The 25957-nt window shown below is 41.1% G+C and overlaps 1 protein-coding gene across 1 annotated transcript in view; it reads left to right on the top strand.

Moving 5' to 3' along the window:
* Positions 1 to 1729: 1729 nt before the first annotated feature.
* GRXCR1 (glutaredoxin and cysteine rich domain containing 1) overlaps positions 1730 to 25957 on the top strand; it is a 67459-nt gene continuing 43231 nt past the window's right edge. Inside the window, exon 1 of the mRNA XM_077478584.1 lies at positions 1730 to 2166. Coding sequence (XP_077334710.1) covers positions 1768 to 2166 — 399 coding nt within the window. The 5' untranslated portion in view covers positions 1730 to 1767. The remainder of the gene's footprint in view (positions 2167 to 25957) is intronic.

Genomic DNA, 25957 nt, shown 5'->3' with positions numbered 1-25957 from the left:
TTTCCTCCAATCATCTGTCTTTGCTGCAGTGTTGAACAGGAAGAGAAAATCCCCTAACACAATGTGCAGTTTCTAAACAGTATATAAAGCTGAAGACAGTAGATATTCAAGTAAAACGTATGTATGGGGATTTGTTTCATCTCTGTGTATAATCCGAGGCTGTTCAATTCACTGGGTATATGTGAGGGTTTACATTCACTTTAAGGGTCATATACTGTTATTAATAGTTTTATGGTGTTAATTAGGCTTGTGCAATTCGTTTCTTTAACGAATCGAAATTCGGCCGAATTTTGCATCTTTCGGACACTCGGATGCATCCGAATGTCCGAATAAAAAAATAACAAATTACAACGAATACGAAAGAAATATAACGAATGAATTCGAATGAATTCGACATGATTCGAAATTATTTCAACCGCATTCGAAATTATTTCAACTGCATTCGACATTATTTCAACCACATTCGAAAATATTTTGTGACCCGACTTTAGGGCCATGTATCTCGGGGTCACTTGGTGCTAGACACTTCAAATTTGGATATGTAGTGCTAGTATTATTGTGTTTGCATACCAAATACCAAATAAATAGCTATAAGTGACCCCGAGATATGTGGCCCCAAAATCGGGTCGCAAAATGTTATTAGTTATTAGAGCAGAGAATAACATTTTGCAACCTGATTTTGGGGCCACATATCTCGGGGTCACTTATAGCTAGAAACCCCAAATTGTATGCAAACACAATAGTACTAGCACTACAAAATATCCAAATTTGGAGTTTCTAGCACCAAGTGACCCCGAGATACATGGCCCTAAAGTCGGGTCACAAAATATTTTCGAATGTGGTTGAAATAATGTCGAATCATGTTGAAATCATTTCGAATCCGGTAGAAATATTTTCAAATTTGGTTGAAATATTTTCGAATGTGGCCGATTTTTCGAATTCGGTAGAAAACTAAACGAAATCCGAAAACGAATTTAAGGAAGTTAACGAATATAACTAAACGAAATTAATGAATTAACGAATTAAAACGAAACTAAACAATTTTTTTCCTTTTGCACATGTCTAGTGTTAATATGTTGGTAGGCTATTAATGGAAGGTTAATAAAATAAATGTATTAATTTATGTTTTGCAACACAAACTACTGCTACTAGTAGTAATACTATTACTGTTACTATTATAACTACCATATGTAAAACTAATTCGCTAATTTTTTCATTTAGGATCACAATGCTACTTTGTAAATGTTCCCCTTTTTATCAGAGTTGAAGGTTTAAGTAGATAAAAACACACAAAATAATTTTTCTTAATGGTAAAATCAGAAAAAAATTTAATCTTTTCCTCTCTGCTTGTCACAATGTGCTTTTGACCTACATAAAACTAAGGGTTTTTGTTATATAGTAAAGCACATCTAGTTTGCGATCATGTTGTTGCAAAGTTGACTTTGTCTCCTGCAGTTTCATAATTCTTTTTGTTTACCCAACTTCGTATATATTTTTCTAAGTGTTGCTTGCTTCCCTTTACCCTATCTTCTGTGAAAGTACACAAGAGTTCATACATTATTAATTGGCCATATTAATTTACAGGTTTTAGCTTAAGGGTAACCATAGCACACAGGAATTCATTATTTATCGCAGTTTCAGAGTAAGCTAGACATTTCCTTAGTAGACTTTATTTCCTTATGGGTGCTGCTGTCATTAGTGGCAATAGTATAGGAGACCAGGAAACAAGGTGACACTCTGGCCCTGGACAATGTTTTGCTTTTACCCATGGATGAAGATTTGTTAAACATGGACATGAAGTCGGAAGGGGACAGGCAACCAAGGAAAGTCAGGTTCAGGATAGCGTCATCCTATAGTGGGAGAGTGTTGAAAGAGGTCTACACGGATGGGGATTCTGTGGATTCTGAATGTGCCAGCAGCTCGGAGACTGACCAGAATAGCATACCAAGTGAGACAGATGGGCACCATAATGGATTTTTAGGTTCAGAATTTGATGAAAGTGAAAATGAGCCAGATGATTTGTTAGTTCTAGCAAGAGCCACTAAGGACAGGGGATTTGCAACTAAACGAGTGAACATACTGAGTAAAAACGGAACAGTCAGAGGCGTCAAACATAAAGTCAGTGCTGGCCAAGCCTTGTTTGACAACTTGGCAAAAGTATTCCAGGTAAGCAAATAAATACTTTTATAGTTATTAATGCAAGTGAACTTTTAATTTATTTTATGTTAATGCCGATATTGACTGCAAACTGGAGTACTGGCCTAACCATTAAGAACATACTTGGAATAACAGATGGCATATAAATAAAGCAACAAATACGTATTTACAATTTTTGGAATGATTTGTACTGTTGTGAGCCGAGTTACCTGATGCCAGAATAGCAGATCTGGGAACTGCTTATCACTGTATTGAATGTATTGTTAACTCAACTGGAGTCTTATTAAAGATGTTCCCCCTTGCCTGTACGAGGATTGACAGTTGAGTTACCAGTCAGGAAACAGACATAATACTTTGTTTTCTACATTAATTTTCAAGCTTTGAAGTAGTTGATTCTAAGTGCAGAACATCTAATTTTCAGCAGTTTATAGAGAGTGGATACCTATGATGTCTTTAGAACAACAATGTACTGTATCTAGTACACCTTGGAAGGTGGGAGATATAACCAAAATGTTTGCCACAGTGAAAAACACCAAATGTGAATCATTTTGATTATTTTTATGTTTTAAATATATATGTTGAAAAAAGAATATGTTTTATGATCACATGGTGGACTGTTATGGTACCTAAAATTGAAAATACAAATTACCTGATATTGAAGCTTATAACAGCAATTACAAATGTTAGTACACTGTGCTTAATATTTTTTAAAAATGTATTTATATTTCTTTACCATTTATCTCTCTGGGGACCTACAGCACTTTTTTTGCTGCTGGGACAGATGGTGAGGCAGCCATCTTGGCACACTTGGTAGAATCTTTATTAACATAGGGTCAAATTTAGACCAGCGACAATTAACCTTCTAGCACGTCTGTGAAGTGTGAGCGTGGGAGGAAACTGGAGTACTAGGAGGAAACCCATGCAAGCTCAATGAGGATATGGAAACTGCACGCAGATAGTGTCTCAACTATGACTTGAGCTGCAGACCTCAGTGCTGCACATTGGATACATTTTACATTTAGATTTTGAAATGTGCCCTGTACCATGTGATAGCTGTGTCAATCACAGCAATCACAATAGCAAACAATGGTATTGCGAATGGATGCCAAACACAGTTAACCACTTCAATACAGGGCATTTTCACCCCCTTCCTGCCCAGACCAATTTTCAGCTTTCAGCGCTGTAACGTTTGGAAAGACAATTGCACGGTCATGCAACACTGTACCCATATGAAATTGTGATAATTACCCCCCCCCCCCCCCCCCCCCCATAAATAGAGCTCTCTTTTGGTAGTATTTGATCACCTCTGCTGTCTTTATTTTTTGCGCTATAAACAAAAAAAAGACATTTTTGAAAAAAACACAATATTTTTTTACTTTTTGCTTTAATAAATTACCAAAATAAAAAAAAAAAACAAATATGTCTTCCTCACTTTAGGCCAATATGTATTCTTCTACATATTTTTGGTAAACAAAAATCGCAATAAGCGTATATTGATTGGTTTGCAAAAAAGTTATAGCGCCTACAAAATAGGGGATAGATTTATGGAATTTTTTTTTTTTTTACTAGTAATGACAGCAATCTGCAATTTTTATCAGGACTGCAATATTGTGGTGGACAAATTGGACACCTTTGACACATTTGTGGGACCATTGACAATTATACAGCGATCAGTGCTATAAATATGCACTGATTACTGTATAAATGTCACTGGCAGTTAAGGGGTTAACACTAGGGGCGATCAAGGGGTTAAGTGTGTTACCTAGGGAGTGATTCTAACTGTGGGGGGAGGAGACTGACTGGGGGAGGCGACAGTGTCCCCATATACAAGGAACACACAATCTGTCTCCTCTCCCCTGACAGTACGTGGATCTGTGTGTGTACACACACAGATCCATGTTCCTGCCCTGTGACAAGCAATCGCGGGTGCCCTGGGGACATTGCAACCACCAGGCACGTGCATCAGCTCCCAAGTGATGCGGCGCACCCCCTAAACGGCCGGGAAGCCAAGAACGTCATATACAGGCATACCCCACTTTTAAGTACACAATGGGGTTTATTTACTAAAGCTAGAAAGTGCAAAATCAGGCTCACTTCTGCATAGAAACCAATGAGCTTCTAGGTTTTATTATCGAAGCTTAATTGAACAAGCTGGGGTTAGAAGATCATTGGTATCTATGCAACAGTGAGCCTGATTTTGCACTTTCCAGCTTTAGTAAATAAACCCCATTGTGTACTTAAAAGTGGGGTATGCCTGTAATGGCCGCCCAGGATGAGAGAGCCAAATTGGGGCCGTCATATTACTATTTACGGGATGGGAAGTGGTTAAAGATCATCACTGTATAAGCATTCAAAGTGTAAAAAAATCCTGATCACCCTCCCAGAGCAGTACAGTGTCATTATGGTGACACTGCACCACTCTGGTAACCGTATGTATTCATAAAGTATTCCAAACCCCTTCACTTTTTTCAATTTTGTTATGCTGCATCCTGATACTACAGGTGTTTAAATTATTTTTTTTTCTTCTCATTACTGAACACTCAGTATTCCATAATGACAAAGTGAAAACAGAACTTTAGAAAGGTTTGAAAAGGGGAAAAGCTGAACTATCACATTGGCATAAGTATTCTGGCCCTTTACAAAACTTGAAATTTGCTCAGGTGCCTCCCATTTCTCTTGATTGACGCTGAGATGTTTTCAGACTGTGATTGGACTCCACCTGTGGTAAATGAAATTGATTGGACATGATTTGGAAATACACACACCGTTCTATAAAAGTCACCACAGCTGACAATGGACACTGTATCAGATCAAAAGCCATGAGGTCAAAGGAACTGCCTGCAGAGCTCAGACAGCATTATTGCAAGACAAAAATAAGAATTTTGGCACAACTAGGATTCTTCTAGGAGCTGGCCATCGGACTGAGGAACTGAGGAATCGGGGAGAAGGGCCTTAGTAAGAGAGGTGTCAAAGAACCCGATAACCCGATGAGCTCCAGAGATCCTGTGTGGAGATGGAACATTTTTCCAGGACAACCATCATTGTAGCTTTATGGTAGAGTGGCAAGACAGAAGCCTCTCTTAAGCACAAAACACATGAAAGCCTGCTTGGAGTTTGCAAAAAAGCACCTGAAGGACTCTCAGTCTGTGAGGAACAAGTTTATCTGGTCTAATGAAAGGAGATTGCGCTGTTTGGCCTCAATCCTAAACTTTATGTCTAGAGAAACCTAGGCACTGCTCATCACTTGCACAATACCATCCCAACAAGGATGCATGGAGGCAGCATCATTCTGTGAGGGTGTTTTTCAGCAGCAGTAACTGGGAGACTGGTCAGGGTTGAGGAAAAGCTGAATGTAGCAAAGTACAGAGCAAAGTACAGATATAGCCTTAAAGAAAACCTGTTCCACAGCGTTTAGGACCTCAGACCGGTTTACCTTCAATCATAACAATGATCCTAAGCACACAGCCAAGACAACACAGGAGTGGCTTAGAGACAACTCTGTGAATGTCCTAGAATGGCACAGCCAGAGCCCTAACTTGAACCCTAATTAATATCTCTTGAGAGACCTGAAAATGGCTCTTCACTGACATTCCCCACCCAACCTGATTTAGCTTGAGAGGATTTACAAAACGAATGGCAGAAAATCCCCAAATCCAGGTGTGCAGTTTTTGTTGCTTATACCCAAAATGACCCAAGGTTGTAATTGCCTATTTACAAAAACAGTAGAGAGGCATAAGGCTTAATGTACATGGGACATTTTATAACCTCTCCTGAACGATTTAACTTAACAGATAATAGCCAATGTTTAAAAATGCCCATTTTGCCTCATTTAGCCGCATTTAGCCGCGTTTGCCTTTTAGATGCTTTTTTCCAAATAGTCAAAAATATAAAATGCCTGTAAACGGAAACATGGCTAAACGCGAGTTACTGTGCTTACAAGCTGTTACAGGTGTTTGGCATTTCAAATGCCTCTTGAACATCCATCCAGAACACATTTTTTTTGCTTTCCAAAAATTGCTTCTAAACTCAACTGCCTAGAAACTACTATAAACGACCCTGTGTACATGTACTGATAAGATAACATAGAGGAGAGTTCGGGGAAGCTGAAAAAAAATGTCCTACTGTTTCTAAATGTCCGTTTACCAGCAGCAGCCTTATGCCACGTACACACAACCAGACTTTTCGACGGACTAGGTCCGACGGTCTTCCCGACGGACTTTTGCAAATGAACGGACTTGGCCACCCACAATCACACCAAATTCTGACGGATTCAAACGTGATGATGTACGACCGGACTAGAATAAGGAAGTTCATAGCCAGTAGCCAATAGCTGCCTTAGCGTCGGTTTTCATCTGTCGGACTAGCATACACACGAGCGGATTTCTAGATAGGAACTGGGTCCATGGAAGTTCCGGCAAAAAAATTTCAAATGTTCTATTTCTATAGTCCTTCAGATTTTTGCACAGCAAAGGTCCGATGGAGCCCACACACGATCGAATTGTCCAACGGATTCACTCTGTCGGACCTTTGCTGTCAAAGTCCGGTTGTGTGTACGTGGCATAAGAATGCAGATAAGTCATTCTTTTGCTTCTTTCAGTTGTATGTGTAAATTTCATATTTAGCTACTGAGATTTGTGAACAACATTTTTTTTTTAGTGAAGCAGCAAAGGAAATTCACTATGTTTAAGATTCTTACAACCTGCTTCATGAATGCATGTACAAAGCAAAACCCAAAAACTGCATATCCAAACAGATTACATTTGCCTATCCTTTAAAAGTAAATTTTGCATTGTAATAGCAATACAAACAATGATCTCTTTAGGCAATTCAATCTAAACATACCTAAAAATCTCCTTCCATGTTTTGAGTGCTGCCTGTCTGCTGGTCGTCTATTTCTACAACTTCCTGGATGCATGATTTCTATCTTCTCCTCTACTGTTTACTTTCAATTTCTAAGGACTACATATCCCATGGTACCTTGCTGTCTGCATGTATTTATTCCTGTACTGATTCATCTGCCTGAAGCTCCTACTCTCAATAACTCTGTAGTCCAGAAGGCAGGCTCTGTGAAATGTGTGACATAGCAGTGCCTACTCACAGGACAATGTGAATATGTGTCACAGAATTTAAATAAATATCTGTGTATTTATGGTATTACATTTTACCCATAGACATGCTTTAAAACTCAATTGAACTTTTAATTTAAGGCCCCTTTTACACTGCTCTGTAGCAAAATCGCTGTAAGATGGCAAGTGCGTTTTTACCGGGATTTTACTGTGTTTCAGATGCATTTCCCCTGCGTTTCAGGGGCCTTTTTTGGGCTGTCTGCACCCGTGAAAAATGGACATGTGATTCAAAAACGCACCAAAAATACAAATTGCATGTGCATTTTTACCGCAGTTTCTGATCATTTCAATGGGAAGCTGCATTTTGGTGTTGTTTTTAGAATGACAACAAAGATGCAGCATGCAGGACTTTTCAAAACGCACTGCACCCACAACGCAGTGGTGTGAAAATTCCCATAGGATTTAGAGGGAAACATTTTTCCTCCATTATCAGTGTGAAAGGGCCCTTAATCAGCTAAATATCTTCCAGGTGCATACAAAAAAAGTGTTTAAGGTTTTCCAATTAATTTTCTTTAAAGAGTAGCCACATCTTAAGTAAAGAAAAAAAAGTATGTCCTCTGCTGTAGAGAAGGACACTTTCCCTATGTGGGAAATTAGCAACCTCTTTGCAGTGGTCCAACATGCCCCAGCTGTTTCAGAGCTAGATCGTTCCAATATCTAGACGTATGAGCTTTTGTTTGTGGTAAAGCCAAATGTCCAATCTGAGATTTATTTATCTGATTTACACTAAAAGTTGAATTTGTGTTAAGGTTTTATGACATGTTTGGTAAATGAAGAATGTTTGGGGCACCTGACCTCCCTATGTTTATTAGGGAGGTACAGTGAATTTGACCAAGCAGATGTCAGATCACCGGGGGCTCTTGAACTATATGGAATGCGTCAGCAGAAGTTATTCATGTAGATATAAATAGTTCTCTGAAGTTCATGCAGTGAGTGCGGCTCGGCTGCCGCCAGGACATAGACATAGGCTCTGAGGGAGAGAAATCAGTGACAGTGGTAGGGGGCACTATTGAATCTGATCAGCTATCAATCAAATAATTAATTGTAACATATATATCTAAATATACATAATAAAGTGCTCCATGCTAAATAATTTGGATTTTACATTCATATGCAACAATAATTGAAAACATAAATAAATTCCTTTGAAAGTCCATAGGTTCTTCTGGGATAAATTTCCAAAATTCAACACCATCAGCATGTGCGCATTCCGGTCACGTCACTTCCAGGGCCCGAACTTCCGATTTATTGCGGTGGAACACACGCCGGCCCACAAGTGCTGGGGGGCTGACAATCCCTGCCAGGTACCACGTGCAAGTGTCCTTAGTGCCAGGAGAAGGCACTTTTAAATGTAAACATCCAACTGGCATTTGTTATGTGTGATCTTTTAAAATAAATGGTTTTACGCTATGCACCCTTTTTATCTTATTTCTAATGGGATACCTTGGTGGAGAGGAGGTTGTTATTTGCAAGGCTACCCTGGCTCATCTCTTATTATTGAAGCAAGTCTAAACATCCATAAAAAAAGCTCTTTCTTACCTTCTTTTTAGTTAAAGAGGTGATGTTCTTCTGGTGAGTAAGCAATTTAACCATACACATCGGGTGCAACTGCAAAGTTATCTGCATATGGAGATGGTGTTGAATTTTGGAAATATACCACAGAGGAACCTATGGACTTTTAAATTAATTTATTCATTTATGTTTTCAATTATTGTTGTATAGGAAATGTAAAATCCAAATTATTTAGCACGGAGCACTTTATTATGTATATTTAGTTATATATGTTACAATTAATTATTTGATTGATAACTGATCAAACAAATTTATTAGCGCCCCCTACCACTGTCACTGATCACTTAAGTTAGCATTGTGTACACTTTGAAGGGAGTAGCTTACATCTTTATCACTTAATTATTTCCACTATTATAAATTATACCTATTCTTAGCGCGAGGTTCACATAACACATTCTCTGAGGGAGAGAGTGCCTGCCAGCTACTGTGGTGGAATTATCCCCCCTCCCTCTCCTCTTCTTTACAGTGTGCAAGCGACGCTCGTGAGGACTCAGTTGTCCCCTCTGCTCCATCCCCTCCATTCCCATTGACAGGAGGAGAGCCACTAAATCCAGGGCTGTATGGAGCAAAAAAGGATCCTGGGACATGTAGTCCCCAGCACAGGTGGTCCCATTTTTCTCCCTGTGGTCAGGAACTGCAAAGCCCAGCATGCCCTCACATGTGGGATTCTTACATCAGAGGATGCCTGAGAGAAGGAGAGACACACCACGAGGTGAGAGGAAAAAGACGGACCTGACTGGAGGGACAGCTGTTCCTCATCAGGGCAACTTGTCTGCCACATCTCCAGAGGTTAGCCTACTGATCCTGTCACAGCTCCAGGAGTCAGATGACCCAAGTGTATCTCCAGGCGTTCCTGAGGACGTGAGCTGTTCCGGTTGTGAGGTGGCCAGTCGGGCCTTCTGGTGAACCTGTCTGCCATGACATCTCACTTGATCCCTTGGTCATGATTGGTGAGCGGGCACTTGTCCACCTTAAAGACACTGTATGCAGGCAATGTTTCCTTAGCTGTGCCCACATTTGTAGAAACACAGTAGCAGTCACAGTATCCATCTTGTTTACCAGGATACTGCCATCATTCTGCACATCAATTTACCTTGCCAGAATACTTCCAAATAAACTTTGCTCATCCTGCCCAACGGGACATCAAGTGCACCAATGCCAGGCTAGCTGAAGATAGCAGATATCTCAATTGTGGGGACCTTCCTGTTTGCCCTTTAGTAGCAGTGATTTGGTGGTCCTAGTAATTTTCATTAAAGAGGCACTCTAACGTAAACCCTAAAGTTGATCATTTACACTGTTGCCTATTTCTTCATGTATTTATTGTCTGGGTCTGTGAGTTCAAGATTCAAGGGAAACAGACTGTCTGCTATCAAGCCAAATCTGTCTTTATTTATGCCTGAGCACATAGGCTGCATTGGAGCCATTTAAGTTGTTTTGATTGTGTTATTTGAAATTCACCCATAGCTTTGTGCTAAACCATGATAATTCAGAGAGTTTTGCTATTTTTGACTACTAGATACCCATTTACTGTTTGCTGTATGCAAAAGAGTCTTTGGCAAACATAACTTCAGATTTACAAAAAATTCCATCTATCTACTACTGCGTTTACACTAACACTGTTCACTAGGTGTGCCAGAAGGGTCTGTTCTTGGGGTTGAGAGGCAGGGTACAGAACTCAAGCAGCTCTTTCAGGCAGTTGGCGATACATATATTTTTAATATTTTACTTGTACTTCAGCCCCTCCTCACGGAAGTTTTTTTTTATGGTTACCTGAGGCACATTAAAATGGTGTTCATGGTGCTTACATCGAATTTAGTATCAGAAACCAATCACATTGTTCTCTTACATACCTGTTATAAATGAGTATTGCTTTACTTTACTTTTAGCTCTGCTAAATATCTCACTGTGAGGGAAAGAGGCAGATGCAAAATTCTTCTTCTGTCTTCCTTATTTCTCATTTACGAGTAGTTCACATAGGGATTTTACAAAAGTAAAAATGAAGATATTGACCTGGTCTAGGATCTGCCTGTGATTGGTCAAAAAAAAAAAAGCAGTAACATACTGAGATCATCACTCTGCTTCCTCCTCCTCCCAGGAAGCACATAGATGAACAGCACTGTGCAATATAGTGCATTTTGATTGGCTGTCCATGCTGCCCCTGTCCAGTCTGAGTTTGGCTGAGCTGGTGATTACAAGAGATTGACATAAAGACAAATTATTTTGCTAGTTCTATGTAAAAATAAATGGTATGATTTTTTTAATGAATCCACATTTGGATTAAGTTGTATTTGTTTGCTTTATTTTTTTATATATCTGCCCAGTGTTCCTCTTTTAGCACACCTAACATGACCTAATGGCACTTATTAAGAAGACAGACATATCAAGGCTGGTGGCAACAAGGAAGTCCAGATAGGTTTAAAATAAACAGAAAGATTTAAAACCGAGGCATAGCCCTATGAAACAGCAAGGGAAAGTTACACAATTGCAAAGCTCATGAATAAAAAGCCAGTGTTTAGCAAATAAATAGGCTCTAAGCAGGCTTTAAAACCAATCAACATGTCAACATGTCAAGAGAAAGAGAGATGCAGAAGGACATAGAGCAGTAGAGGAGATATTGCAGGGACAGTACTAAGGTGTCTGTCAAAAGTTATTGCTGCCAAGAGCACCATGTGAAGACCTGTGAAGAGGTATACAATGACCATCATTAAGTAGGATAAATGGAGTGTGCTTCATATTGCCTTGTCCTTTCTGGGCTACAGTGTAATATGGGAGGAAGAATAATAGCCAATAGAAGACCTGGGAAAGCTAGTTCCTAGAGTGTGTACGTCCCATATACTGTGGTGTGTTATAGCTGTTTTGTTTCCTGTTGAGTTTTGTTCCTCATGAGTTTGTAATAGGACATTTATTCTGCTGTCCTTTTCATCCAAACCCTATCTATTGCTGGAAAATACTCCTGTAGCACAAATGCCACCTAAAGTCTTCTCTGAAACCTTTAACCACTTGCTGTGCATAGACTTTGAATGGGTAAAACAAACATGCCATGGCTTTTTAGTATAAATGATACTTATTTGGCACTAAAAAAGTGAACCCCTACTGACCCCCCTCCCTGGTGCACCAATAGTTAAGAGTTAAGAGTTATTATTTTCACTTTCTGTTGCTTAGTCATGCAAACTCACATGTTCTAGCTCTTGTGAGCCTATAAATACAAGCAATCTGCATTGGTAGGAGTTATCAGGCTATGTGTGGATAGAGGAGGAGGATAGAGGAGGAGTTTTGCAGAATGTAAGATCTTTTTGTTCTACAAGTTACCTCCACCCATTTGGGGTTCCAAAGTAGGGACTGAGCCACTTATGGACTTTGCTTTTTTAATGCACTATTGGCAAGTGGATGTATTGGAGAGACTATGGGGTTGATTTACTAAAGGCAAATCCACTCTGCACTACAAGTGCACTTGAAAGTGTAGTCGCTGTAAATCTGAGAGAAAGATCTGAAATCAGGGAAAGTTCTGCTGATTTTTTCATCCAATCATGTACACACAAAAATGCTGTTTTTTCGTTTCCTTGCATGTCCCCCTTGGATCTACAGTGAATGCACTTCCAAGTGCAATTGCAGTGCACCTGTAGCGCAAAGTGGATTTGCCTTTAGTACATAAACCCCTAGAGTATGTTTCTGTCATGCTATGTATGTAAGAAATTCTCTAAGGAAATTAAGTGTTGTGGTGAAGAGAAACAAATGGTGCATGCAAGGTGTATTACAGAACACAGTATACAATGCTATGAGGCATCCTAGGGACCTGGCCTGACAGTTACGGGAGAGAAAGAGAGAGAGACCTCTGTGATGTACTTCCTGAAGTACACAGCAATGTAATGCTAAATGAAAGAATATAAGAGAGCGTTTTGCAGAATCCAATGTGTAGATTTACTAAAATTGGAGCACTCAGCAGTGTTCTGCAGAATGTTCTTTGCATACTGCTGCTGAGAATTCTTCCTGATTGGATGAAAGCTATGTCACATGGTTTTGACAGGTTATTTGACCAAGCTATTAGCCTTCTTTTCCTCATACGCTAAAATGTACTTAGCTTTGCTTGCTTGGGAACCTACTATATTTAGGCGCATCTGTAAAGCCCAGCTCTGTGCTGGATATAGTGGTTTAGCCCGGTAAGATCATATTGCAGCTTATAAGTCAGACCCACATTATTAATACCATTGTCAAACATAAATAGATCCTTATAGCTTCTTGACTATGATTTTTTTTTGGTGGTGTTTTTGTTTTTGCTGCAATATATAGGTGCAAAGTATCACTTGCTCTACAGAGACAAAAAACAAAATAATTCACTTTGTAGATACATTATTTATGTAGATATTTACTTGAGACAGCAGGAGTAAAGGCAGCAGACAGTGATATGGTAATTAATCAGATTCTGTTGAACATATGTTGTCCTATCCTTGTAAATATTCATGAATGTAAACTCTGCATTCAGTTTGACAAATGCCATACAATTATAATTCCCTGCTTTGGAGGGCTGCATTGGGACACGGATTGCAATATATTTATCAAAAGTCAGTACTCCGATGATCTGATTATGCTGAATGCATGTGTAGAGCATCCCCGTAGGAGCCGCTGGTGAAAAGGGTCCCCCATCCTGCACAGCCAGGCAAATCTAATTTTTTACAGGCTCACTTGAGACAGAAGAGCTTTGTTTTTTTATTTTTATTTTTTATTTTAGGGGTTACAGTATCTCACAAAAGTAAGTACATCCCTCACATTTTTGTAAATATTTTATTATATATTTTCATGTGACAACACTGAAGAAATGACACTTTGTTACAATGCAGTGAGCAGTAAGTGTACAGCTTGTATAACAGTGTAAATTTGCTGTCCCCTCAAAAAACCTCAACAAACAGCCATTAATGTCTAATGCCCATACACACGGTCGGACATTCCGACCACAAAATCTTGGCCGAAACTAGTCTTGCATACACACGGTCACACAAATGCCGCCTACACACGTAGCAGACTATCCGGCGGACTTAGTCTGGCGGACTGTCCGCCGGATTTTCCGAACGAGCTACCTGCCCACACACTGTACTTTTGCGGCGGACTAAGTATGGCGTACTAAGTTCACTGTACTTTTGAAATGAACGGACTCGCCCACACACACGGAGGAAAGTCCGCTCATTTTGAGTGCGGCTCCAGGTAGCCGGGACCAGCGAAGTAAGCGTCGAAAAATCGGCGGGGGGTCCCCCCTAGGTCCTTATCAGACCCTTATCCGAGCACGCTACCCAGCCGGCCAGGAAAGGGGGTGGGCACGAGCGAGCGCCCCCCCCCCACCCCAAAGCACCTTGTCCCCATGTTGATGAGGACAAGGGCCTCTTCCCGACAACCCTGCCCGTTGGTTGTCGGGTCTGCGGGCGGGGGGCTTATTGGAATCCAGGAGCCCCCTTTAACATGGTCAGATGGAAAAAGTGGGAGATTCCTCCATCCACACAGTTTAGCATAGATGGAGGAATCTGTTCCACTTTTTCCATCTGACCATAAAAAATCTGCAGATAATCTATAGGTATATGGCCAGTCTTAATCGCTGTCAACAAAAGTGAGTATACCCCTCTACTTGGCTCCAAGTGAATTGGTTCCAATTAGCCATTTTCCCTCCCCTATGTCATGTGACTCATTGGTGTTACAAAGTCTCAGGTGTGAATGGGGAGCAGGTGTTTTAAATTTGGTGTTATTGCTCTCATACTGGTCACTGGAAGTTCAACATGGCACCTCATGGCAAAGAACTCTCTGAGGATCTGAAGAAATTAATTGTTGTTCTACATAAAGATTGCTAAGACACTGAAACTGAGCTGTAGTATGGAGAGAAGTTTCCTGTACTAGCTGTCAGTTTTTAAAAGAAGTGTGGCCATGTGGGGCTCCGCTTACACTCCCTCGTCATTACACAGCTCTGTGTGTGAATGAACTACAAGCCCCTGTTTGAAGAGCAACAGCAATGCTTTGTACTATGAACTATATACTCTATGCATTATAAATATCTATACCAGCAGGTGGCACTGAAGTTTTATAGCATGTATTCTATGATATCATGTAATCACAGGATGTACCTTCCTTATTGTGTTACAGTGTCTTGCAAAAGTATTCACCCCCTTGGCATTTTTTGCGTTTTGTTGCCTCACAACCTGGAATTAACATGGATTGTTTGAGGATTTGCATCATTTAATTTAGAGAACATGCCCACAGCTTTGAAGATTTTTTTTTTTTTTTTTTTATTGTGAAGAAAACAACAAATTGGACAAAATAACAGAAAAAGTCAATGTACATAACTATTCACCCTTCTAAAGTCAATACTTTGTAGAGCCACCTTTTGCGGCTATCACAGCTCCAAGTTGCTTTGGATAAGTCTCTATGACAGGGGTGTCCACACTTTTTTCAAAAAGGGCCAGATTTGATGAATTGGACAGGACTGAGGGCTGACCATTTTGCCTGAATTCTTTGAACTATTAAAATGCGGTCTAAGTGTGTTCGAGCACTAATACACTACCCAACAATAATTCTCTTGCCTTTGTGGCTGTGTGTGAATATCGGGCGCATTATTTGGATATACCGTATTTATTGGCATATAACACACACCTTCACTTTAATAGTGACGTTTCAGGACAAAAAAAATAATTTTAAATAAAGAACTGTGAAGCAAATTAAGGGTCAGTGCCCATCTGCAGCCTCACAAGTGCCCATCTGCAGACCCACCACTGCCATGAATGTAGCCTCACCATTGCTAGGAATGCAGCACCCATTATTGCCAGGAATGCAGATCCCACCACTGCAAGGAATGCACCCACCATTGCCAGGAATGCACCCACCATTGCCAGGAATGCACTCATCATTGCCAGGAATGCACCACCATTGCTAGGAATGCGGCACTATTGTCAGGAATGCACTCACCATTGCCAGGAATGCAGCACCATTTCCAGGAATGCACTCACGAGCGCCAAAGATTATCTACAGGAAAATCTCCTGTTTACATGGTGGCCTCTTTAACCTCCCTAGTGGTATGATTATTTTAGATTTCAGGTGCTGAAAGAGGTACCATTATTTTTCATGGAAATTTGGTGTTTTATATTGTAGGCCTGTAATTCTTAGAAATAATTCACTTAAACCTGTCCAAACAAGAGTCTAATAGACATCCCGGGTATGATAAAATTTTAAATACGAAATCATAAATTATAATAATAATAATAATATATATATATATATATATATATATATATATATATATATATATATAAAATAACTATAAATAATTATAACAAATAATAATAATAAAAATTATTCAATAATGTAATCAAATCAAAAACACTGAAATATGCTGAGTTGCAGAATTGTTGCTGTCATTACTTTTAGTGTTTGATGACAAATTTCCCCACTAATTACTTTCGCTCAATTCTGCAAGTGATTCTAATTTATTTTCGCTTTTTTCTAGCTGGTCTATAACCACTTTTGATGTAAACTGAAATTTTTTGGTTGCTATGGACAATCTCCAGTTTCCTGGCATAAAGAATAGTATTTATAATATAAAACTGCATGCAGGACACTGGACAAACCACTAGGGATGAAGGGGATGTGCAATTATTTGATACAGTACTGTAATCTGTAAGATTACAGTATACTGTATCTATACTGTGTTTTTTACTTTTTGAATTTGGCACCGAACTCCGTCCCTGTGTGTCGCAATGCTCGCAGGGAATGGAGCTCTGCGCTGTCACAGATCGAGCGAAACACGGCGGCTCGCAGATCACAGCATGGGAGACATTGCTGGATCCAGAGGACAAGGTAAGTAAACCTCTACATGGATCCTGCGATGGGATCCCGAGTCTGGATCGCTTATGGTAATTAAATCTTACCCCGAGCCAGACTCTGGAATACTGTCAGGAAGGTTAATAGAAAGTCCCGCCTCCTTTGATGGAGAGTACAGTCGTCCAATGGCAGTGCCGGAGACCAGACTTCCTATTACAGAGGCCACCCATAAACAGGAAATTCTCCTATGTGTTTACGGTGCTCGTCCCGCCTCCTCCTGTCCCCTCCAAGGCATATACATCTTTTGTGGCCCTGGTGCTGGGAGATTGTTGGGGGCCACAAAAGATATATATGTCCAAATAACCAGAAGGGCCGTTAAAAACTGGAACACATCTTACCTCTGGAATTTTTGCCCATTCCTCCTTGCAAAACTGCTCAAGCTCCTTCAGGTTGGATGGTTTGTGCTTGTGAACAGCAATCTTTAAGTCTGACCACACATTTTCTATTGGATTAAGGTCTGGGCTTTGACTAGGCCATTCCAACACATTTACATGTTTCCCCTTAAACCACTCAAGTGTTGCTTTAGCAGTGTGCTTGGGTTTATTGTCCTGCTGGAAGGTGAACCTCCATCCTAGCCTCAAATCCCACACAGAGTGGTACAGGTTTTGCTCAAGAATATCACTGTATTTTGCACCATCCATCTTTCCCTCAACTCTGACCAGTTTCCCAGTCCCGACTGCTGAAAAACATCCCCACAGCATGATGCTGCCATCACCATGTTTCATTGTGGGGATGGTGTTCTTTTGGTAATGTGATGTGTTGGGTTTGCGCCAGACATAGTGTTTTCTTTGATGGCCAAAAGGTTCAATTTTAGTCTCATCAGACCAGATCACCTTCCTCCATACATTTTGGAAGTCTCCCACATGCCTTTTCGCAAACTCAAAATGTGCCATTTTGTTTTTTGCTGAAAGTAATAGCTTTTTTCTGGCCACTCTGCCATAAAGCCCAACTCTATGGAGCATACGGCTTATTGTTGTCCTATGTACAGATACTCCAGTCTCTGCTGTGGAACTCTGCATTACCTCCAGGGTTACCTTAGGTCTCTGTGCTGCCTCTCTGATCAATGTCCTCCTTGCCTGGTCCGTGAGTTTTGGTGTGCGGCCGTCTCTTTGCAAGTTTGCTGTTGTGCCATGTTCTTTCCATTTGGTTATGATAGATTTGATGGTGCTCCTAGGGATCATCAAAGATTTGGATATTTTTTTATACCCTAACCCTGACTTGTACTTCTCAACAACATTGTCCCTTACTTGTTTGGAGAGTTAATTTGCCTTCACGGCAGTGTTTGGTTAGTGGTGCCTCTTGCTTAGGTGTAGCAGTCTCTAGGGCCTTTCAAAAAGGTGTGTATATGTAATGACAGATCACGTGACACTTATATTGCACACAGGTAGACAGCATTTCACAAACTATGTGACTTCTGAAGGTAATTGGTTGTATCAGAGCTTTTTATGGGCTTCATAACAAAGGGGGTGAATACATACATAAATGCCAATTATCAGTTTTTTATTTCTGAAAAATAGTTTTATGTATATATTTTTCTAATTTTACTTCCCCAACTTAGACTATTGTGTCCTGGTCCGTCACATATAATTCAGATAAAAAAAAAACATTGAACTAAAGGCTGTAATGTAGCAAAATAGGTAAAAAGCCAAGGGGGTGAATACTTTTGCAAAGCACTGTATATGGAAACATTAAGGAAAATCTCTACAGGGAGCAACCACCAGGGTTTGAGCAAGGAGACAACCTTGGGTGTAAACTTCAGAAGAGCATCTACGATGTTAAGCAATCTGCAAGGATGTGGAATGAGAAAGTGAACAAAGTGCTTTTTAGAGAGGGATTCTCAAGAAGAATCTACTCCAGGGATCAAGCAGACAGATGGATATACATCCTTATTTATGTCAATGACATTATAACTTGTTTTGAACAAGAAGGGGATTACAATCAGATAGTTCACGAAGTAAAAGAAAATTTTGAAATCAAAGAACTTGGGAACATTTGCTACTATCTGGGAATCCAAATAGAGAGGGAAGATGGAAGTTATCTTCTTAACCAATCTCAGAAAATCTCCTAAATCTTTAAATAATTCCCTACGGGCATAACCCACTTTTAAGTACACAATGGGGTTTATTTACTAAAGCTATAAAGTGCAAAATCAGGCTCACTTCTGCATAGAAACCAACGTGCTTCCAGGTTTTATAACCAAAGCTGAATTGAACAAGCTGGGGTTAGAAGCTCACTGGTTTTTATGCAGACGTGAGCCTTATTTTGCACTTTACAGATTTAGTAAATAAACCCCATTGTGTACTTAAAAGTGGGGTATGCCTGTATGCAAGATGCAAAGGAAGTGAAAACTCCTATGGAACCAGGCTCTAAAGAGCAGAAAACTTGCTACCCAACAATGACATGTATCGCAGAGCAATCGGTAAGCTGCTATATGCTGCCACTGTGACAAGATGAGACATAGCGGCAGCAGTGGGCCTACTAGGCAGGAAAGTTTCAGCTCCCTGTCAGTGTGATTGGAATGCAATAAAAAGAGTGCTACAATACCTCAAAGGAACAATTTAGATGAAGTTTTGGTTACCAGCAACATCCAATCCAAAACTGGTCGGGCATGTGGATGCTGATTGGGCCAGGGACTGCACAGACCGCAAATGCACAAGTGGATTCATCTTCCAGTATGGGGAAGGAACCATAAGTTGGTCTAGTCGAAAGCAAGCAACTGTCGCTCTATCTTCAACTGAAGCAGAATACATTGCAGCAGCACAAGCTTGTCAAGAAGTAATATGGATTTGTCAACTTTTTTGTGTACATTGGAATAGACATGTCAAAACCAACAGTCTTCCACTGTTTCATATTGATGGATGGACTGTCTGAGCAATCCCTATTTCAGCTCTCCCTTCGTTTACTGAACTTATAGCCCAGCAGTAATCAAATCACCACATGATGTGATATCTTTCCCAGCTGCTTATATGCTAATGTAGAAGCCTATGGATACCTTTGTTTGGTTCACTCTATACACGTTCAAAAATATTCATACTTTCATCTTTACTTCAATGCTGAGGATTCATGTTACCATTCTTTTACTTTTTTCAGCAGGATATTTTTCTGTGATTTTTTTTTTTAAGTAGGACCATTGCCCCTGGACTTGGGGGTACATGCAGACTAGTTAGAGTACTGGATTGAGAGGAGATTTGGTAGGTTAGGTAGGTTGGGGTGTGCTTTCATTGGGATTTGGGGGGGGGGGGGTTGGTCTTATGGGAGGATGAGGGTTAAGGAGGATATCTGGACATGACCCTTGTTTTTATAGGATTTTTTCAATAAATTATTTTGGAGTAATATTCTATAAGGTGTGTATATATCATATGTTTTTTTGTTTTTCGACTGTTGAAGTGAATGGAACCTTATTGTTTAAAAACACATAAAATTATAGCACACAGATGGAAATTATAAAAAAGAATGTAATTTTCAGGCAGTAAAGTGCGTGTGTTTTACTGCAGAAAAACAAGCAAATGTGAAGAGGTACTAGAGCATGGGTGCCCAATCTGTGGCCCTCCAGCTGCTGCGGAACCACAAGTCCCATGAGGCATTGCAAGGCTGAGCGGTACAAGCAGAGGCATGAGGTGACTTGTATTTTTTCGCACCAGCTGGAGTGCCACAGGTTGAGCACCCATGTCCTAAAAGGGAACCTTTACGAAGTGAGCTTTTCAGTTGCCATTGTTAATCTCCCTCTGAAAATACTAACCCAGCTGTTTTGCTGATCCTGTGCCATCAATGCTTTTTCAGTTATTGTGCTAAACAAGTGTATCACAGAAAACTGAGCGTTAATGTGTTGCTACACTTTCAGTGCAGTTACACTTAAGCTGGCCATACATGGATCAAAATTCTTCCAGTCCTTTCTGAACCGGCCAAATTTTGATCCAGGTATGGGTACTGTAGTTGTACAGAAAACAAAAAGGCTACTGGGTCTGTTTCAACTTGGTGTGTCACACCTTAAGGAATCATATAAACTTTTTTTTTAGAGTATAGAGGGCATTTTTAAGCACCCAAGAAAGACACAAGAACAATGAATAAAAGATTTTTTACAATCGTCATTGCAAAGAGCATAAAAAATGATCAAAAGTAGTGAAAGGGCTGATCATGCAGCATTGGGTCAAAGATGGAGATTTAATGATCTCACAATACATTAACAAAATATACTAGATATAACACTGTAGATCACTGGTGGGTACAATCATCCATCAATGGGTGGTACAGCAGTGGCGGCCCGTCCATAGGGGGCGCCCGGGCGCCGCCCCCCCTCCAGGCAGTCACAAAAAAAAAAAAAAAATTGAAAAAAAAAAATTTTTTTTTTTTAAATGGCCCTTTAAAAAAAAAGAAAAGAAAAAAAGTCCTTAAGTGCACTGTGTACGAGCGCCGGACACAGTGCAGCGCTGGACACAGTGCACTATGTGAAGCGCCACGTCAACGCAATCACAAGATTGCAGACGCGGCGCTTCATTTGCGGGGTTTTAACCCGCCTTGTGGCGCAACTACAAATGCCGATCTGCATCCGCCCGGCGCCCATAGGTTTACTATGCTATGGGTTTGAGTGACAGACTAGTTAGCCGTCACTTCCGGTCTTCCCCTGTCGGATCAGTGCGCCGAGCGGAGGAGCAGAGGAATGTGAACTGCTGCTGCACTATGAAACAACAAGGTAGATGGCGATGCATTGCTGGAAATCCACAGGAGGGGGGCAGAGCTACAGGATGGATGGAGGGGGAGGCTTCACACGGGCAGCACTGACGATCAGCACTTCTATTATCTCCACTGGTTTTGCTGTGTCTCGGTTTGGCAGTCAGACCTGAATCTCTCCAAAAGCCTGTCTACTGCAGACAGTGACATCTAGTATAGGCACTTGTTGGCCATTCGGAAACCAACACTCCTTCCAGTGTTTTACCCCCCCCCCCCAACACCCCAGGATAACATTACCTTTAGCAAAAGTTCCCCACTGCTTCACTAAAATATACTCATCAAACCCTGACAGTGTATTGCATCTGGATGTGAATGCCTAGGTCCCGCTGCTATGTCTGCATGGTCGTGGTTGCTGTTCAGCTTTACCTCCTGTAGCTGTGGTTTCAATAGAAGCCTTTTTAGTAGTTGTCAAATATTCTCCGCATTGTGCTTGCATTCTGTGTATCATCTGATGACTTCTGTCCCTTTAGTATGTAGTAGTAAATCTTTATCGATATGTAATATTGAAGATTTGCTCACTGCCTTTGATTTTTTTTGTGAGCTTTAAGCCAATTTCTCCTGCCTTTAAACCTAAAGAACAATTTGTATGCCAGTTCAAAATGTTTAGCCTTTTAATGTAGTCTATACCAGTGGAGGCTCTTGTGAAACACACAGCCCATATGAAGCCTCCCCCCACCCACCCATCCCTCTGTCCCTGATTCATCCCAACCACCATCTCTCTGTCCCTGATCCCTGATCCATCCCACCCACCATCCCTCTGTCCCTGATTCATCCCACCCACCAGCTCTCTGTCCCTGATCCCTGATCCATCCCACCCACCCACCATCCCTCTGTCCCTGATTCATCCCACCCACCAGCTCTCTGTCCCTGATCCATCCCACCCACCCACCCACCATCCTTCTGTCCCTGATCCATCCCACCTACCATCTCTCTGTCCCTGATCCATCCCACCTACCATCTCTCTGTCCCTGGTCCATCCCACCCACCATCTCTCTGTCCCTGATCCATCCCACCAACCATATCTCTGTCCCTGATCCCTCCCACCCACCATCTCTCTGTCCCTGATCCATCCCACCGTCCTTCTCTCCCTGATCCATCCCACCCACCATCTCTCTGTCCCTGATCCATCCCACCGTCCTTCTGTCCCTGATCCATCCCACCGTCCTTCTTCTCTCCCTGATCCATCCCACCCACCATCTCTCTGTCCCTGATCCATCCCACCGTCCTTCTGTCCCTGATCCATCCCACCTACCATCTCTCTGTCCCTGGTCCATCCCACCTACCATCTCTCTGTCCCTGATCCATCCCACCGTCATTCTGTCCCTGATCCATCACACCTACCATCTCTCTGTCCCTGGTCCATCCCACCCACCATCTCTCTGTCCCTGATCCACCCCTCTGTCCCTGATCCATCCCTCTGTCCCTGATCCCATCCCACCCACCACTGATCCAACTCCCCACCCCACCTCCATCCTTCTGTCTCTGATCATCACCATCCCTCTGATCCCACCACTAAAGGAAAACATGTAAGATATTGCATTATTGCAGTCACTAAATGTGATGACTGTATTTGTTTTATTTTATTAGGCTTTCTTGTACTTCATTGTCTGCGGTGACCTCTGCCTATTGCTGTTTCCCGAGCACCTTTTTTGTGTTTCCTGTTTTTTTTTCTCTGGTGAACGAGGAGTGTGGCTGGGCTGTCAGACATATTGATGTGTCATTAGAACCTGGTGTATAATGTAGAGCCTGGTATATGATGTACAGAGCCCTGTCTATAATGTAGAGCCTGGTATATGAAGTATAGAGCCCTGTGTATAATGTAGAGCCTTGTATATGATGTACTACAGGGGACGGAGTTGGTGGATTCTATAATGGGTGGGGCTTATGAGAAGTGGGATGGGTCAAAAGGGTGGGCGTGGTCTAGCGCCCCCCCATCTTAAAACTTCACCAGCCGCCACTGTGGTACAGATACAAAGTGGATGAAATAACATGTTATATAAGATGAACGTTATATGATGGATTCCCAATAGAGGATCTCAGTAGATATTACATACTGTGTATACACACGTCACTTGCATATACTGTGTCCATCAGTTCATTGCAACACGTATTCACAATACAAAGGTTCTGGAGTCAGTGACCACCCCACACTGGTTACCCACCATAAATAGACCGCACAGGGATCGACATAAAACATCTATATAAACAGAGCAAAATTTAAGGAGAGGTATGGTTAAAGCTTTTTTGGCTCTACTTATCCTATGGGTCACAGGATTGAAGCTTGTTCTACACTCCTGTGATCTGTTTTCATCCAACAGCTGGCTAAAACCCACTGTCTGCTGATGTCACTCAGCTAGTCCAGGCTGGGGAAAAATCCTGACTTTACAGTCGGGATTTACCAAAAGGCCTGGACTGCCAGCTGGCTCAGCCCCTCACCTGTGTTGCTGGGAGACTGACTCAGCTGCTCCCTCCCCCCAGGCCAGTGTTGCCTGGGGGGAGTAATGAGCACTGGAGGGGCAGAGCAGAGAGCCATTGACTGACAGTTACTGCTCTCTGCTCGGAGCGGTGGGGAGAACTGAGCAATCAGTGGTCTTTGATTGCTCAGTTCTCAGTGCAGAGGTGGCAAGGGACAGATGTAGCATAATGTTTTATTATTATTTTGTAAACCCCATACTTCTCTTTTAATATAATACCACAAAATGAAAAACAATGAAGCAAGGCATTGCAATATGCCTCATCCTTTGATGGAATGGAGGGATCCAAAGATCAAAGTGCAAATGAGGATAAAATAGCTGCCAGCACAGCACCTTATATAAGCCCAATATGGAAGGAGGAGCTTACTTTAGTGAAGTGAAAACGGTGCCAATAGCATGTAAACCATGTGCTGCAAACAGGATGTGGGGAAGTGAACAACTTTCCAAAATGGCGGCGATCCCCTCCCACTTGAGGCACCATGACATCACTGCCTGCGCAACTGCTTAACAGTGAGTACAGAGTAGTGGGGGTGCTGAAACAACATGCTGTCCACTCCACCCGCCTAAAATGGGTGGAAGGGATCCACCAGGGAAAGAGGCAACAGGTGATGTGGGGCAAGCAAGCATGCTTTACTGCAGCCCAGCAGACCATCTCACCCCAGGGCAGATGGACCACGAATGCCTGTCCCCATAGAACTATGGGGTGGGCCCATGTGTGCTGGGTGAGATCGAGTATATCAGGGAACCAATGCAGAGTCTCCCTCAGAGTCCCAAATCCTGCAAGAGAAACAAAATGGCAAAGATAAAATTAGTATAAACCACTGATAAACAGTTAAAGGGCTAGATAGAGGTAATAAAAAACCTAATCACAAAATACAACAGAAACATATAGCACACAATAAGCAATAATATAAAGTGTGTCAAAAGACAATACCCATTGGGGAGATAGTTCGAAATTTAAAAGACTATACACATAAATGTGTAAATGTGTATAAATGCACAGTGAACAGTAACATGAAATTCGTCAAACAACATTACTCAATAGAGAGAGTCCAAGAGGTTGGAAATTTGAAGAACCATATACAAAAATATGCACATGTTTGTAGGTGCACGTATGGTATTTCACATATGCATCATTTGCTCAGGTTTTTTCTTTCAATTTAACAGACACTAAATCCTCCAGATATCATTTGAAACTCGTGGTCTCATTGATGCCTGGGAAATTGATGCCTGGGAAATTGTGGCTTTTACCCTATATATCCACTGCAATTCTCTCTGAAGTATCTGCTTATTCCAATCACCTCCCCTGGGATCAACATGGACTCTATTCAACACCAGAAACCATACTTTTGGAAGCACATAATTTTGTTCCATCAGCATGTACCTACTGATAGCAGAATATCTATTTGGCATGGCATGTGTGTGATCATATATGTGTCATCCAAATTGACATTTATTCCAATATAAAAGACTCAGCAAGAACATACCATCGGATATACAACATCTTTGATGTTGAAAATTACAAAATGCTTTGCAATGAAGAAGAATCTGCCAACCACACATTTAACAGCTCCCATATCACCAAGTGCTTTTTACCAGCCTGTTTCATAGAGATTATGCTCTTTTAAATGTGACCTAAAACAAATTTGCTTACCTTACTGTCAATAATCAAAAAAGATGCCAGTATTGAGGAATAGCATTTCATGATATATGACAATTCATGATATGAAAGGGAGCTTTCTCATTGCTTTTACCTTTATGATTAAACAATAAATCATGAGAGTGGCCAATGACCCAGTGGAAAGCCTTTTTAGGACAAGTCTAGCCATATCCTCTCTCAAGGAGGCAGCATCTGAGTGCATCAGCTGCTTCAATTTATTTATTTTTTTATCGTCCTGACTCTTCCTTCTTAACCTTGGGTATTGGCTGTACAGAATCAATCCTATTAAAGGCTTGGATGCAAAATTATCTGTCCTCCAGTATTGTGTTCCCAGCTGTGGGTTTGCGATAGAGATTACATGACAGTGTACCCTTTGGTAAAAAATCAAC

The sequence above is a fragment of the Lithobates pipiens genome, unplaced genomic scaffold, assembly GCF_037356315.1.
Source record: "Lithobates pipiens isolate NorthernLeopardFrog02 unplaced genomic scaffold, aLitPip1_a1.2 Scaffold_13, whole genome shotgun sequence".
Lineage (NCBI taxonomy): Eukaryota > Metazoa > Chordata > Amphibia > Anura > Ranidae > Lithobates > Lithobates pipiens.
Note: the sequence above shows the minus strand (reverse complement) of the source record. Positions and strands in the feature narration are given on the sequence as shown.